General features: G+C 40.2%; 1 protein-coding gene across 3 annotated transcripts in view; it reads left to right on the top strand.

Moving 5' to 3' along the window:
• Window positions 1–16,990, top strand: part of MAP3K20 (mitogen-activated protein kinase kinase kinase 20) — a 180,728-nt gene that overhangs the window by 12,162 nt on the left and 151,576 nt on the right. For 2 of the 3 annotated variants that reach the window (XM_066233260.1, XM_066233262.1), the window contains exon 2: window positions 3,054–3,246. In XM_066233260.1, coding sequence (XP_066089357.1) covers window positions 3,088–3,246 — 159 coding nt within the window. In that variant the 5' untranslated portion in view covers window positions 3,054–3,087. Of the gene's footprint in view, window positions 1–2,519; window positions 2,883–3,053; window positions 3,247–16,990 lie in introns of those variants that run through there. The other variant, XM_066233261.1, reaches the window with a different exon arrangement.

Here is a 16,990-nt window from a genome sequence, read left to right as displayed (position 1 = left end):
GTTTTAGGATTATCGTGAAGGGAAGGAAGTTCCGGTCCAAGTTAGACCTCGAGAGCAACCATGTCAGCCAGACTGAATCAAGATGACGGATATAGGAGGAGTCTCTAAGAAAAAACTAGAATAAAAAAATTACCCGATGTTCTTACTTTATTGGGAGTAGTTTTACAGTTCTTGGGAGTTGGATGAGGTTAATAAATGGTTGGTATATAAAAAGCTAAGCAGACAACAAAAACAAAAATAGAGCAACTAATACCCTTAGGAGAAACAGAAAGTTATCCAAGAAAGGAAAAGTTATTGTATCCTACACAGCACTCCTGGGAATAATATTTACTTTGTCAGGCTAGTGTAAACCCTGGATATTGACTTATCTAAAGATTACAATGTAGTTGGTAGCTGGGAGGATTAGGCAAGTCTGACATATTGTATGCAGAGAGGTAAAGGGTGGTATATGAGAACTACCTCCTTATCTTCCACAGGGAGAAGTAACTAATATTGAAAATGGAACAACCAAGAATAGCGATATAAACAAATTTTTTTTAGAAATATGAAGATAAATACCAGAAGAAAATGCTAAAAGAGTTGAATTTGTTCCCTCTGAAGAGAAAATTGGGGAGAGGGTTGAGGCAGGGGAGTTCTAATTTTATTATAAGCTTTGTAGTTCTATTTTATTTTTGTACTTATTTTTTATACTGAGGGAATCTTACAAATGGTGTTTTGCATTTTGCTGAACAGACTTTTTAGCTTGCCTATTCAGTGTATCTACCTTGGGCACATTCCTAAATTTTATCCACATTTTTTTTCTTTTCTATGATGAACTAAATATTAAGTTGAAGCAAAGTTAGTAAATTTTTGACACAAATATGTGTGTGGACTGTATGTACCTGGACACTATGGTTTTTTCTGCCTGTACTTTTTATTTAGACTCTAACCTATCTTTTCAACTTGCAAAGATAAACAGTCTTCTCTCTTGCCTTCTTCCCAAAGTAGAGCAGAGCTTGACTTCACATAAAAATCGGTGACCTGATGTTCCTAAAATGGGATTGCTGGTCATTCAGCTGCACGCTAAGATTTCCAAGCTGACTGTTTATATCACTCAGCAAAGCTGTGAGTTGTTTACAAAGGAATTTTGTCAATTTGTATGGATACAACCCCCCCCATTTTTAAACAATCAAATCTCAGAGAAAAATGATAAGACTAGTAAAATGAATATCCATGAATTATCACCTAGATTTGCCAGTTCTTTACATTTTGCTACATTTGCTTCCTCTCTCTTACCCAGACATTTCCTCTGAGGGTTGGGGAGAGTTGAGTCATTTTAAATTAAGTTGTGGATATTATACTTGAATATATCTGCCAGTATGTATCCTAACAATAAGCACATCCTCATACAAAACCAAAATACTGTTATTTGTCATAGATAATTTAATATTATCTAATATATAGTTGACACTCACATTGCCCTAAAATCCCAAAAAATCCTGTCTGTAGATTTTTTAAAAATCTGGCTCCAGTGATTATGCAGTGGATTTAGTCATTATAGTTCTTTAAGTCCTCCTTATGTTAGAAGTTTCCCTGCCTCCAAACAACCACACACACACCTTTCCTGACGCTGATAGTTACGAGGAGCCCCGACAGCTGTATTGTAGAAGGTCCTACGCATGTGAATTTGTCCTTTTGCTTCCTCACTGTCGGATTCTGGTTTATGATTTTTTTTTTTTTTTTGTATTTTTCTGAAGCTGGAAATGGGGAGAGACAGTCAGACAGACTCCCGCATGCGCCTGACCAGGATCCACCCGGCACGCCCACTAGGGCCAATGCTCTGCCCACCAGGGGGCGATGCTCTGCCCCTCCAGGGTGTCGCTCTGCCGTGACCAGAGCCACTCTAGCGCCTGGGGCAGAGGCCAAGGAGCCATCCCCAGCGCCCGGGCCATCTTTGCTCCAATGGAGCCTTGGCTGCGGGAGGGGAAGAGAGAGACAGAGAGGAAGGGGGGGGGTGGAGAAGCAAATGGGCGCTTCTCCTATGTGCCCTGGCCGGGAATCGAACCCGGGTCCCCCACACGCCAGGGCGACGCTCTACCGCTGAGCCAACCGCCCAGGGCCTGGTTTATGATTTTTGACAAGCATATGTATACAAACTTTTTTATCCAACTGCTTTTATGCAGGTTAAAAATTTTAGTGTTTCATTTTCTTATGTGTATGCTTTTGTTTTGTGTGTCCTGCTCACGGATGGTTTGGCATGGGGTGTGAAGGATGAACACCCGCCTGGTGAATAGTAAAACACCTTAGCCTGCAGATAATGTCACGAATAATCTCTGGAAGGGGAGCTCTGTTCCCCTGGAAACAAGCATAATATTTTTTAAAAAAACATTCTTGGCTGAGGTCTTTGGATGACTTAATATACTGTAATCAAAGGCAAGTTTTCTACTCTTTAATTAAGTTTCTGCTCCAGTCTACAGTCCAGTGAGCCTCTTTGGACAACACTTGGCCAGCTTTTCTATCATCCCCAAGCTGAACGTCTTTGTTTTTGGAATCCAAGCACTGGCTGTGTGTTCAGGTTGCAGCATTTTGGCCCTCCCCAGGCCAGAATGCTCAGTTGCTTAGGTTATGTGTATTTTGCGTGAAGTGAGCACAATGCGGAGAGATGGCATGCCTCACATGCCAGGAGAGCTGTGCAAGCTTGCTGCTGAAGGCATGCTTCCCCTGTGTCAGGGCTTCGTGATAGGAGACCCGGTGACACAGTAGCCTTTAGGCAGAGCGCTGAGGGATGTGCAGGAAGCGCGGCCGCAGGTTTTGTCAGAGGGGAAATCTGAGCGATTGCTCTATGGACAGCTGTGTTTCAGAGTCTGGGCAAGTTGCTGTTGGATTTTGTACGGGCTGCCAGGGTAAGTGTTTTCATTTTGATTTGTTTATAGTCCTGGTTTTCCTTCTCCTGAGTCATCAAGGTTCTCTCTGGAAGTTTCACAGGACTTATTATACATGATCTAAAGTGGGATTCAGAGGATTCATCCTAATATATTTGTAATCCAACTTTTCTTTTTTCCTTCTCTCTGCAGAGTCTGTGGAAGTATAATACTTTGTCATTATGCGATGTCGTCTCTCGGAGCCTCCTTTGTGCAGATTAAATTTGATGACTTGCAGTTTTTTGAAAACTGCGGTGGAGGAAGTTTTGGGAGTGTTTATCGAGCCAAATGGATATCACAGGACAAGGAGGTGGCCGTGAAGAAGCTACTCAAAATAGAGAAAGAGGTAAGGTCTTCCTGCTCTCGGAAGGGGTCACAGTGGCACTTATGTAAGTTTTTCAAGTTAGAGTCAGAGGTCACAGGCTGCCAGGGACCTAGCAAGGCCTTTGAGGCTGATCCACAAGGCCTTTTCCCAATTACCGTCCTAGGAGCCCCATAAATAGAAATTATTTCTGCCTGTGCTTTAGGGCTAAGTTCTACTAGGGGGTCACCTGAACCGAGAAGATTTCTTTCTACTGCACAAAAGGCTGAATGTTCTCCGAACTGCCCTGGAGGGGAGGTAAGATTTCAGACCTTTTCTCTTCCCTTTCTCAGCCAAGAGGAGTCAGTAAAGAGTAAGGTGTCAAGTTTTCATCTCCTTTCTGTTTTCTGTTTGTGAAATTGTGGTTATCAGGGGATGTCTCTTTAAAAATGAAAAGCATTTCCTACTGAAATATAAGCAATACCAGTTTTGGGTATTTCTTCTTTGCTTGAAGCCAGGAGTGATGGACTTTGTTTAAGAAGAATTAACAGGTACAACAGAGCTGCCCAACTTACCAAACCAAGGTCTGGCGTAGTTGCTGGTCCTCATCAAACCCTTTGTCTTCCTCAGGAACGGGCTACAGCATCACCGCAAACTCTGTTTGGTAACTTGGGAGGAGAGCTGGCTGTTGAGCTGATCTGTCTGCTTGGGCTCAGTGGCGTGGCATCGATAACTTTTAATCGCCACCCGCAGGAGCTTATTATTCTGGTGATTTCTATTCTATTTCTGTTAGTCCTGTTTTGAGTAATGGTTATTCTTTCAGTATTTTTTAAAGTGAACTTTTCCATAAATATTTTTTTCATCTCCCTGACTGATTTTATTTTTTACTGCCTGCTGCCAGAGCAGTGCTGCGCGGTTGTGTGGCTGCCAGGAGCATTTTTAGCTGCTGCAGCCAGGCCAGAGGACTCGGGTCGGCTGCCGGAGGGCATCTGGGCTGTGGGACGCTGAGGAGGCTCCAGCTCAGGAGGCTGGTGTGTGCACACAAGGGTAGGGCACTGTGGAGAGCTAGTTTCCCTCTTTGCATTTCTTGATCAACACATTTTTAAATAGAAGCCAAATAATAAAACCGTTTCTTACTCTGGAATGAACCCAGTTCTTTTATCTAGTGAAGTCTGAAAGCCTTTATAGGAAGCCTTATTATACCCTTTTTATAGAGTGGGAAATGGAGCTTTGAGAAATGTCTTGAGCCTCCGCCAGGAGGAGCAAGTGAAACCCAGGACATCAGATCCCCTGTTCATTTGTTTAACTCTGAAACCTCTAGTAGACCAGATTAAGAATAGAAAATAAACAAATTCTATTAAATTTTAGTCAAGGAAGTATATAAGTGTTTTAATATTTTTATGCTTTGGGTTATGCCACTTCAGTACAACAGACGTCTCTATATGACTATTGGGTATGAGACTTTATGAAACATGAGGCACATTGTGATAGAAAAACAATAATTGCAACCCGTTCCCTCCACCCCTCGCTCATACTTAATACCGTTTTTACTCTCTTTGAGAGAGCCAGGAAAATGACCCCGGAGAGCACAGTGGGGAAGGCAGGAGCTGGGAACGGCGGGGTCCTGCTCTGGTGTAGGCTTCTAACCTGGGGGAGGATCGTTCTGAAACTGAGCTGATTATGGTAAAACGCAGGAGCGTGACTCATAAACTTTTAAGTAGGGAAAACAAACTCTTTCAACTCTGGGGCTTGGTTTAGTCAGTGATTATCAGTGATAAAGAGACTTGAACATTGTTGCAGAGCAATATTGCATCCCTACACTTATTGAATCAATCTGAGTTTAAGATGTAGAAAATTTTTGCTAGGGGTTGGCAGTTATTGGAAGGGAAGTATGCATTTCTTATGTAAATTTTTTGTTATACTTAATGAACTGGGTGTTTGGCTTGCTGGTTAGGTGTTTTCTAAGTGGTAAGATAATTAGCTCTGATTTTTTTTTTTTTTAATTTATAAATTCAGTCTTGTGTCACTTGGTCATTTTTCCAATGAGTTTTAGTAGCAATAAAATATTTAATAATATGTTCTTCATAGCTCACTCATGTAATTCTTTAAGAATGACCTGATATCTGATTAAATATGTTTTATGAACTTAGTAAAAGATGGAAAAAATATATACCACACTCTCTAACTTTGCTTATGTGAGAGGATAGAGGAAGATTTTATTTTCACTTTATTTGTGGACTTCTAGTTTCATGAGCATGTATTACTTTCTTCTTTTTTAGTGAGTATATATTACTTTTCTAATTGAGAAAAAATAAAGAATGACATGGAGTTTAAATCTCAGTAGTTATTTAAAACTATTTATAAAAAGCTCTTGGCCCTGGCCCGGGGTGCACTGAAAGAGGTAGGGTGGTTAACCCAGTGAAAAACACTGGGTTGATGTGCTGTCCCAATATGCAAAGGTTGATGGTTTGATCCCTGGTCAGGGCACATACAAAAACAGATGGATATCTCTATTTCTCTCTTCTTTCCTCTCTCTAAAATCAATGAATAATTTAATGAATAATTTAATAAATGTATTAAAAAAATTTTTTAAAAAAGAGCTTTTACACCTAGGGAAAAACAATAAGAATAATACCATGAACTCTAACATATCCTTCCCCCAAAATCACCAATTATTAACATTATGCAATATTTGCTCTCTCTATATATATTTTTGATTTATATGTATTCATACATATTTTTTTACTGAATCATGAGAGTAAATTGGCAGGTGCTGTGTTCATTTTTACTAAACATTTTAGCATCTTCCTAGAACACAATCATAATCAAATTTAGAAAATTTGACTTTGGTTCAATAATAATACCTATTATACAGTCTATATTCAAATTTTGCCAATAGTCCCAATAACAGCTTCTTCTTTTTTTTTTTTTTTTTTTTTGCATTTTTCTGAAGCTGGAAACAGGGAGAGACAGTCAGACAGACTCCCGCATGCGCCCGACCGGGATCCACCCGGCACGCCCACCAGGGGCGACGCTCTGTCCACCAGGGGGCGATGCTCTGCCCATCCTGGGCGTCGCCATGTTGCGACCCTCCTGGGTGTCGCCATGTTGCGACCAGAGCCACTCTAGCGCCTGGGGCAGAGGCCAAGGAGCCATCCCCAGCGCCCGGGCCATCTTTGCTCCAATGGAGCCTTGGCTGCGGGAGGGGAAGAGAGAGACAGAGAGGAAGGCGCGGCGGAGGGGTGGAGAAGCAAATGGGCGCTTCTCCTATGTGCCCTGGCCGGGAATCGAACCCGGGTCCTCCGCACGCTAGGCCGACGCTCTACCGCTGAGCCAACCGGCCAGGGCAACAGCTTCTTCTTTTAAAATTTTTAAAAATTAAATTGAATGGGGTGATATTGATCAATAAGAGCACATAGGTTTCAGGTAAACATTTCTATAGCATTTGAAATAACAGCTTCTTACGGCAATTATTTCCCAACCCAGGGTCCGGCCGAGGGTCACATATTGCATTTAGTTAATGTATCTGTTTAGTTTGCTTTAATCTGTAACAGTTCTTCTGTCTTTCTTTATCTTTTAAACTTTGACATTTTAAAGAGTGCAGAACGGTTTTATAGAATGTTCCTCATTTTAAATCTATCTGATGTTCTCTCGCTTTTGCCTGATTTAAGGTTATATATCATAGTTTCAGTAGGAATGCTACTTGTCACATATCCTTGGTGTCTCTTAATGAGAGACCACTGATGTCCGTTTGTACCGTTAGTGGTGCTATTAATTTTGAACCCTTGATTCAGGGGGGCTCACCCAATTTGTCCACAGTAAAAATACCTCTTTTCCCTGAGTGGTTAATAGTAAGCTGTTGGTAAGTTCTTGGGGGCTATGTAAAATATCATCCCTCAACAAACAGTACCCCATGTTATTAGCATCCATTGGGGATTCATGTTTGAATCAAGTATTATTATGACAGTTACTGTGTAGAAAGCAAACATTTCTAGCATAAATGAGTCTTCCTTTCTTCTTTCCATCCTGCCTTCACTCACTTGTTTATCCATTCATTCATTTATTTATTGTTCCTTTTCAAACTTAAAATATTACAGTCCATTTTATTTTATTTTTTTTCAGTTTAATGATTAAATTGTTCTAGATTTAGCAAGTAAGAATCAGGTCAGCTTGGCTCCTGTGTCCTTTTGATGTGTCTTCATCATCACCATCTATTTTTATTATTTTTTTTTAGCATTTCCTAACTTTTTGGCACAGAAAGATGTGCCAGGGTCATCTATATAGTTCCTACGCCTTTCTTGGAGTCAGCTATTTCTTTAAGAAGCCCTGATTCAGGGTATATGATTTGGAAGGAGGATATTGAGAAGCCAAGATTTGAATATTAAGTTTGCTTTAAAAAGTTTTCAATGGGAAAAACAGTATGATCCGGAAAATATATAGCAAAGGTAAGAGAAAAAGAGAAAAAGCCATCGTGTCTTTTGGTAAATTTCTGCTGAGCTGAGATCAAACTAGACTGCTGAGGCAGAAACTGAAGCAGAGTGGAGAGGGCAGAGAAGGTCGTGGCGGATCACGTGTCCTTTTCCCCGGCGCCTGCTGACTGAGAGGCCACGCCCCACAGCACACAGCCCGTGCGCCTCACCTGCGGGCTTTAGAGAGGCTCATCAGGACAGCTCCCTTTAGTCCTGCAGGATATTGATGATATGTAGAACCAGACATGTCTGTACCTGGTATTTTTTTCTGCCTTGAGAGACGGAAACCTGCAAGCATTTGGGTTAACTTGAGATTTCTTGATATTCAACTGATAGGAGGGAACCATACTTAAGTATGAGATGTGAAAGAAATACGATTGCTTTTTATTTCCCCAAAAAGAATGGAAAGGAAGCAGAATCCCAAGAGGTAAAATAGGAGGCTTTCTCGTGTGCCTTGCTTTTAGCAAAGCTCCACTCCCTTTATTTAAAAAAGGTTTTCCCTTCCAAGTTGGACTGTTGTGGAAATGCTGAAAGCCATTTGATTTAAGTTTCCAAACTATCCCACATTGTAAATATTTATAGATAATAAGAGAAGACCAAAAATGTCAAAACTGTTCATATCAACAGGAGCTATCAATAACATTTTATATAAAGGGGAAAATATCCATGGGAAAGAGTCAAAGAGCCTTAATGTTGACACAAAACTAGTAAGGAACTAAAAATAAAAGCTTTTATGATACAAACATATGAACATGGCAGCATGCAGTGCCTCATAGAAGCCTAATTGGTGTTGTTACTACTTTATTAGGTTATAGGAGACCCTCTTTTCTCTTCTTTGTAGCTCTGTCGCTGACTTCTTATTGATAAATTACTTGCATTTACTTTAATTGTATGGATGCTGTTTTAATGTTTTCCCCTGTCCCTGAACACAATAAAGAAGATTGATAGTACATTTACTTTCTTTGTAAATCTCCTCAGCATTTAACTGTGTTGATGGGACCTGTACAAACAGTAATGACATATCTTAAATTCTGGCATAGTAACTGTGATAATTTGTCCAGAATGGTACTCAAGAATGACCACCTAGTGTGTTTGCGCATCAAGAGAGTGGGCTTAACCCTCCTGGTCCTGACATTTGAAGTTGCTATTTGCAAGTGCTTGTGCTCTCAGTGGTGACTTGTCTGTTTTAGCATCTCCACACACCCAGTCTCATCCTCTTCGCTCAAGAGTCCCTTCATGAGTTATTTAGGACGACCCCATGTAAAATTTTTCTCTCCCCAGTTAGATTTGACTCATTCTGGATTCTGTTCACTTAGGTCAGTGGTTCTCAAAGTGCAGTTTCTAGACCAGTATCATCAAGTGTCACCTAGGAACTTGTTAGGAATGCAGATTCTTAGGCCAGACCCCACACCTGCTAAGTCAGAAACTCTGGTGTGTGGGGCTGGGTAGTCTGTGCTGTAACAAGCTTTCCAGATGTTTCTGATGCCCCCTAGAGTTTGAGAACCACTGCTTGAGGTTGTACGTAGCTAATGATATATTCAGTACAGGTGGTCAGTATGTTAACCTCAGTTTGGAATTTCAGGTACCTTGTCAAACTGGTGGTAGAGAGACTTTTGCTGTTAGAAGTTTTATTTATTTATTTATTTACTTATTATTTTTTATTCAGTGAGAGGAGGGAAGGCAGAGAGACAGACTCCTGTATGTGCCCCAACTGGTATCCACCCAGTAAACCCACTAGGAGGCAGTGCTCCGCCCATCTGGGGTGTTGCTCGGTTGCTCAGCAACTGAACTCTTCTTAGCACTTGAGGCAGAGGCCATGAAGCCATCCTCAGTACCCGGAGCCAATGTGCTCCAATTGAGTCATGGCTGCAGGAAGTGGAGAGAGAGCAAGAGTGAGAGGGAGAGGGGTAAAGCAGATGGGCGCTTCTCCTGTGTGCCCTGACTGGGAATAATCGAACCCAAGGCATCCACACACCAGGTCAGTGCTCTACCACTGAGCCAACTGACCAGGCTAGAAGTTTTTTTAGACCTTGAAATTCACCATGTTCCAATGACTACCTGTGCACAGGCCCTGCTTGGCAATGTCATTGAGCATGATGAACTAAAGGCTTTCTTAAGAATGGCAAAACATACTTGAAATCCCAGGCAGATGCCTTCAGATTCCAAACCTTCCCCACGCTGATCCTCACCTGACTTTCCAGCTCTGTCGGTCATTTTCTAACCTGAATTCCCCACTCCTGTTCAGCCACTCTGTCCTGCTTTCCCGTTTTTGTAACCTCATTCACATTCTTTCCTTCGCCCGTAACACCTTTATCTCCTCTGCCTGGGCACACCCTGCCCATGCTTCAGCTTTGACTTCTTGCTGAAACATTGCAGGTCCCACAAGCATAATTTTTCTCCTTTCTTTTTGAAGTCATATGAGTTACCACGCAGACCACTAATCTGACATGTGATTAAATTGTCTTGTGATTCTAGTATTACTCTAAGCTAGTGCCACTTAACTGTCATGTGAATGTGGCATGTCTTCTCATCTGAAAAGTGGGGTTAATCACAGCACCTATGTCATAGGGTTGTTGAGGGGATTAAGTGAGATAACACATAAAATATCTAGAAAAGTGCTTGACACATAGGGAAACTTGAATAACTAGTAACTAACTGGTGTCTTCACAAAAGTTGTCTCTCTCAAGTCAGGATGGCAGGTTGGTGTCATGTTTGTGGAAACTTCAATTTGTTGGTCCCTAGAGCCTTATGTTGAGAAGGGATGAGAAGCCATATTTAGAGTCTGCAGGAAAGAGGCAGGACGAAGTTCAGCGTGAAGAACAAGTGGTGAGCTCTTTGAGAGTGAGGACTGCCATTGCCTTCATCACGGATGCTGTCACTTCCCTAGTCACCCTCACTGTACCAAGTACGGCTGCCCCTGTGTGCTGCGCACTTCATTAGAGACTCCGTACTGCCCTCCTTTTCCTCACAGTCATGTCACAGGTGATTATCTTTGTTTGACAGATCAGAAATTAAGGCTCAGAGAAGTTAAGCAACCTGGCTAGCAAAAACAGGACTCCCTCACCCTCCTCGCAGCATCCAGTGCTGTCCCTTGCTCCCAATGAATTATCTGCTCCTCTATGCTTGATACTATGTCACAGTGGACTTTCCTTTCATTCTCATTCAGGAAAGATATCCTGTATTTCAGTACCTACATTTTCTTCAGTTGCTCTGTTGAGCTGTGAACAGGATAAAACACGCCTGTCCTTACTATATCACTGATTGTGACTTGCATTCAGCTGCTTAGTAACAGAACTCTTGGTTATTACCTTTGTTTTACCTGATGTTTGATTTCTATAAATGCCTTTGCTTTTATACTGCTTAGACCAGGGGTCTCAAACTCAACTCAGCATGTGGGCCGCAGAGCAAGGTCACAGCCGTTCAGCAGGCAGCACTAGGTCTACAAAAGGCAACTGTTATGCAACACTTTTCTCACTGCAGTTGAAAACAAAAAAAAATCAGTACAACAAGCACAATTGTACATGCAGTTTACTCAGTGTCACAAAACGACCAGAAACTGTAGTTCGCATCACAACTGCTGTTAAGTAAGCTAATATCTAGCTAGGATGCTAGAGAAATGAAAAATACAAGTAGGCCCCTAGGCTTACTTAATTTTATCCAAAATATTTTGAACTTTGTGGATTAGTCTGCGGGCCGCACAAAATTGTTCGGCGGGCCGCATGCGGCCCGTGGGCCGCGAGTTTGAGACCCCTGGCTTAGACTGATGCCATTTCTGTTTATGGAATTTTAACCATTTCCCTGTGCCACGCTTTGACTCTGTGCTACATATGTAAATCATCACGTGAACTAGAGAATAAGCAATTTAAAATAATGAATTATTTTATTTGATAATTAATGTCATCCTCCAGTAGTCTGTATTGAACAGCTGTCTATCATTCAGCTCTTTTTTATGAGGTATTTCTGTTACTGGGAGTTTATAATCTAAGATACCCTAATGTGAATTGCTATAAAGAGATATAGCAAAATTGGTAGTTACAGAATAGCACTAAGTTGTAAAGTACAGCATAGGGAACATAGTCAATAATATTGTAATAACTGTGTGTGGTGCCAGGTGGGGACTAGAATTGCCAGGGGAATCACTTCGTAAATTATATAATTGTCGAACAGTTGTGCTGTACACCTGAAACTAATATAAAATAACATTGAATGTCAACTGTAATTGAAAAACAAAATGTGAAGACTAATAAAATTTTTAAAAATGTAGAGACTGTATTGGAAACATGTTGAACAAATATGTAAATTAAGTGAGTAAGCAGGTATGTGTTGCTGATAGTTCTGAAAGGAACACAAACCTCATGGGGGAGGTAACTTTACAGTGAGGAAGAGCCACAGGAATGGTTTCTTCTGGGACCAAGGAGAGTTCAGAAAATTACCTGAATTTTAAATAAAGATCTCATGTATGTGAAGTGCAGTTACATTAAGACAGAATCACACTATATTTTTTAGATCATTGACATGACCATGAAAATGTTTTATTTGCAAGAGAAAGCTTCTATCCTTCTTATTTTTGCTACTTAGTCATTTAAATTTTTTAAAATCCTTTCAAAACTTTGTTAGATTACTTGTTTACTTGTGTGTGAAAGTTATTTTTGGTTTGTCATATGAGGAGTTTTATTGCAACTGTTATTTCAGCTTTTCATTAAAGTAGTATTGATCTCGGTTTATTAAAAAATAAACATTTCAGTTAGTTAATATTTGTTTTCCAGCCATGATCTACATACTGTGCTGAAATCAAATCAATGAATGTATTTCAATAAAAATATTATATCCTGACTCACTGGTGTTATACAAAACCAGGCTCTTGCTGCTAGAAGAAAAATAGTATGAAGCAGGAATTGAATTTCTGAGAACCTCAAAACCTAATAGGTGATAAATTGGAGGAGAGAAAGAACCACCCATGAATACTTCTAATAGTTTCAAAATAGATATGATTTTCTCTCAGTCTTCAGAATAGAATGACCTCACTTGTATATTAAAAAGGTGCCAAGCATTTTCTTCTCTACTTTTCTAGTGTAGACAGGAAGTCACTGACATGAAATTACCCAAGATAGAGACCATCTTACCAATTTTTTTTTTCATTCATGCTTGACTCCTACTCCTCCTAAGGACACCAAGTTTCTGTTTGAACAGTGCCATTGATTACTTGTGGGATGAAGGCTGTTCAATTTTGTAGCAGTTTCATTCTTAGAAACTTCTTTACAATGTAACTTTTAGCCAGTAACACTGGTCTCCTTCTTCAGGGCCACACAGAATAAATCTTACCCTCTTCCATACCTCAGCGTTTTGAGCACAGATCTGTATCCTAATGATCTTTGTCTATACTGAACTCTACATAGTACCTGATCTGCCATAAGCAATCAGTAAATGCATAGCGCAAAAATAAACAAAATAATTACAGTGGTCACCTTAACCTTCTCTTCCTTTGTAAGATTTGCCTAAGTTTTCTCTTTGGTATCTACAGAAAAGAAAACATCTTGCCATTCCTAGTCTACCTCAGAGCCTTTTCTTCTCTATGTTTGACTGATTATTATTATTATTTAGCTCTTAATAAATTAGTTTGTCTTTGAATGAAAGGTTCTGTTCCATAGCAGCTGGGAAGGATTTTCCTGGACATGTTTCTTAATCTGGTTTGTTTTTTAAACGTGTTTCCAAAAAAGGAATCTAAGATACTTTTTTTCTTAGCTCTGTTAATATCAGATGTTCACTGATTCAGGACCTGAGAAAAACTAAGGTGTCCTAAATGAAGGAGACTGCCAGAATTTTAATGACTTGAAAATACAACACTTCTCCCTGGTACTGTTCTTCAGGAAAACAGTGCTTGGCAAAATGAGCTACATTAGAGCAGCTATTCTGATAAGGATGGAAATGTCTGGGCAGTGTGTATGCAGGCTCTGCAAGGGGGAGGGAACTGTGCGGCTGCTCTGCTTTTAGAGAGAGATTGTATTAAGCAATTAATGCACAGAATCAGTTTAACTCACTAAATTTTTAAAGCATGCAGAGCAGTGCTTCCTTTAGGGGAAACTGAATTTCTGCTGTTGGAGTGATGGTTGTCACAGTCTGCCTTTAAGAAATATCTATACACTTTTATTTTAATCATTGGATGGATATTTTCATAACTGGATGGGTATTTTAGAAGTTAATATCTAAACTACTCCAAAACTACATACATATTTAGCTGCTGAGCAAATTTTTAAGAGCTATGAAAGTAGAGAACATTTTCCCCTTAAAATTTCAGGATAGTTTCTTAACCACACAATAAGGCCCCTAAGTGTAACCTACATTTTTTCCTTGGTACAAACTTTATACTCAAAGAAATGAAGAGATTTTTGTAAGAGGTCAAGAAATTTATATTTAACTAGATTTGGGGGTATGGAGTATTGAAATTTTACATTCTGCCTCGTTAAGAAAACAATTTAAGATTTTTAGTAAGTAGAATAAGTATATTTTTGAGGTTCCAAGTAAGACCTTCTGTACCCCCCCAATCTCCTCTCACCTGAATGTAGGTAAGGAAATAAAATTAATATTTCTTGAGTTCCAGTTATTTACAGCCACCATTCTAAGCAGTTTACATGTATTCTCTATTTAATCATATTGCTAATGCCTAGATTTGAGCATTGTAATTTTATTCTTTAAGATGGTTTCCCCTGAGAAAACTGCAGATATGAGGAAGGCACATGCTATGCATCTCTCAGAGTAAGTGACACACCTGATTGTTTCCTGAGCACATCCTTTCCTAGTGGGCCAAAGCATGACCGGCACTGTAGGACATGACCTGAACAGATTACAGGAAACGTACTTCTCTGTCTTCTGTCATCCAACAAATACTGAGTGTCTCATGCTAGGCACTCTTCTGGACACTGGAACCACATCGGTAAATAAAATAGACAAAATCCGTGTCCTTGTAGAGCTTACCCACAAATGTAGGAAATAAAAAAAATGGTATGTAAACACATTATAAAGACCTTTACTCCTCTTAAATATGGGCTGAACTCAGTAACTTAACTTCCAAAGGTTAGAGTATAGAAAAGGAAGAATTAGTAACTTTATAATAGATAAACCCAGCAGACACTTGCTTTAACCAAGTGAGCAGGGTTTATATCACTAGTGATAAGTCATGCTGATGGCATACATCCCCGATACAGTGTGATGAGAAAAGACTTCCTTTGTAGTCTCTTGCCCTACAACCATAACCCCAGTCTAGTCATGATGTCAGAAATCCCAAAGTGATGGACAGTCTTCAAGTCCTGGCCAGTCCTTCTCATGGCTGTTAAGGTTTTGAGAAACACAGAAAGACTGAGAAAGTGATGTAGATCTGAAGGAGGCATGACGACAAAACACAATGTGGTATCCTGAATTAGATTCTAGAACAGGAAAAAGGACATTGTGGAAAAACAGTGAATCCAAATAAAGTCCGAAATTTAGTTAATAGTAAAGTACCAATGATGTTTTCTTAGTTTGTGACAAAACTACCCTAGTGATGCAGCAGGTTAACATTAGGGGAAACAGGGTAAGAGGAACCATCTGCATGATCTTTTCAACTTTTCTTGAAATCTAAAATTATTGCAAAATAAAAAGTTTATATAAAAAGTAAGGAAAATCATAGAGCAGAGTAAGGGAGACCAAGTATGCCAGAATGGGGATAGGGTTGCAGATTTAAACAGTTAGTGAGAAGACAATATTTGGGTAAAAATGTGAAGTAAGAGAGGGAGTCACATGCATATATGAGGGCTAACGAGATTTGCTCACTGATTGGACTTGCTCTGTGAGGGTAAATAGAGTATGATATTACCTAATGAGGTACCTAGATAGACAAATTCAGACACAGAAAGTAGAATGGTGGTTACCAGGAATGTTATTGCAAACAGGGCAAAACATTCTAGGCAGAGAGGACAGGCGGATGCCAGGTGGGAGGGAGCATGTCTGGTGTGTTAGAGGAATAGCAAGGAAGCCATTGTGTCTCGAGTGGAGTGCACGATGGGAAGAGAAACAGAAAATGGGACCAGAGATGTAACAAGACCAAATAGTGTGGGTCTTGTAGGCAATTAATTGTAAGAGCATATGATTTAAATTGGGGGGGAAGTGGCGAGCAATTGGATGCTTTGGAGGAGAGAAGTGAAATTATTTGACTTATCTTTTAATATGACCATGCTGGATACTCTGTTGAGAAAAGACTCTGTGGGGCAGAGGCAGGGGCAGAAAGGCCAGTTAGGAATATAATCTGAATGAGAGATATCTGTAACTTGGGGCAGGAAGGTTGCAGTAGAGGCAGAAGGAGTTGGTTGACTTTGGGGTATATTTTGAAGGTAGAGCTAACGAGATTTGCTCACTGATTGGACTTGCTCTGTGAAAGTAGTCAAGGAACACTCACAAGTTTTGCACCAAGGAGATGGAAGGGCATATTTGCCATCATGGTGATGGGGAAGAACATGGGTGAAACAGGTTTGAGAGAACAGTCAAGGATTCATTTTTTTATATAAACAATAAACAATTGGAATTAACCATCTGAAGACAATACCGTTTACATTGCAACAAAATATGAAATGGTTGGAAAAAACTCATATGTCTATCAACAGATGAATGAATAGGCAAAACATGGTATATGCTTATAATGCAATAACATTCATTTCTCTAAAAGGAATAGATTTCTGGAACATGCTACAACATGGACAGATCTTGAAAACAGTGTGGGCTCAGTGACAGAAGCCAAACACAAAGGGTAAATAGGGTATGATATTACCTAATGAGGTACCTAGATAGACAAATTCAGACACAGAAAGTAGAATGGTGGTTACCAGGGACTGAGGGTAGTAGGGAGTTATTGTTTAATAGGTACAGAGTTCCTGTTTGCAGTGACAAATTCTGGTAATAGTAGTGATGGTTGCACAACTATCTGAGTGTGTTAATGTGTTGTACACTTAAAATGGTTAAAATGATAAGTTTTAGCCTGACTGGTGGTAGCACAATGGATAGAGTGTTGATCTGGGACACTGAGATCCCAGGTTTGAAACCCTGAGGTCACCAGCTTGAGCACAGGATCACCAGTGCGGGGTCACTGGCTTGAGCATGGGATCATCAACATGATCCCATGATCACTGGCTTTAAGCCCAAGGTTGCTGTCTTGAGCCCAAGGTCGCTGGCTTGGGCAAGGGGTCACTGACTCATCTGGAGCCTCCCAGTCAAGGCATGTATAAGAAGCAATCAATGGACAACTAAAGTGCTGCAACTACAAGTTGATGCTTCTCCTCTCTCTTTCACTGAAA

This window comes from Saccopteryx bilineata, chromosome 5 (assembly GCF_036850765.1).
Source record: "Saccopteryx bilineata isolate mSacBil1 chromosome 5, mSacBil1_pri_phased_curated, whole genome shotgun sequence".
NCBI lineage: Eukaryota > Metazoa > Chordata > Mammalia > Chiroptera > Emballonuridae > Saccopteryx > Saccopteryx bilineata.
Note: the sequence above shows the minus strand (reverse complement) of the source record. Positions and strands in the feature narration are given on the sequence as shown.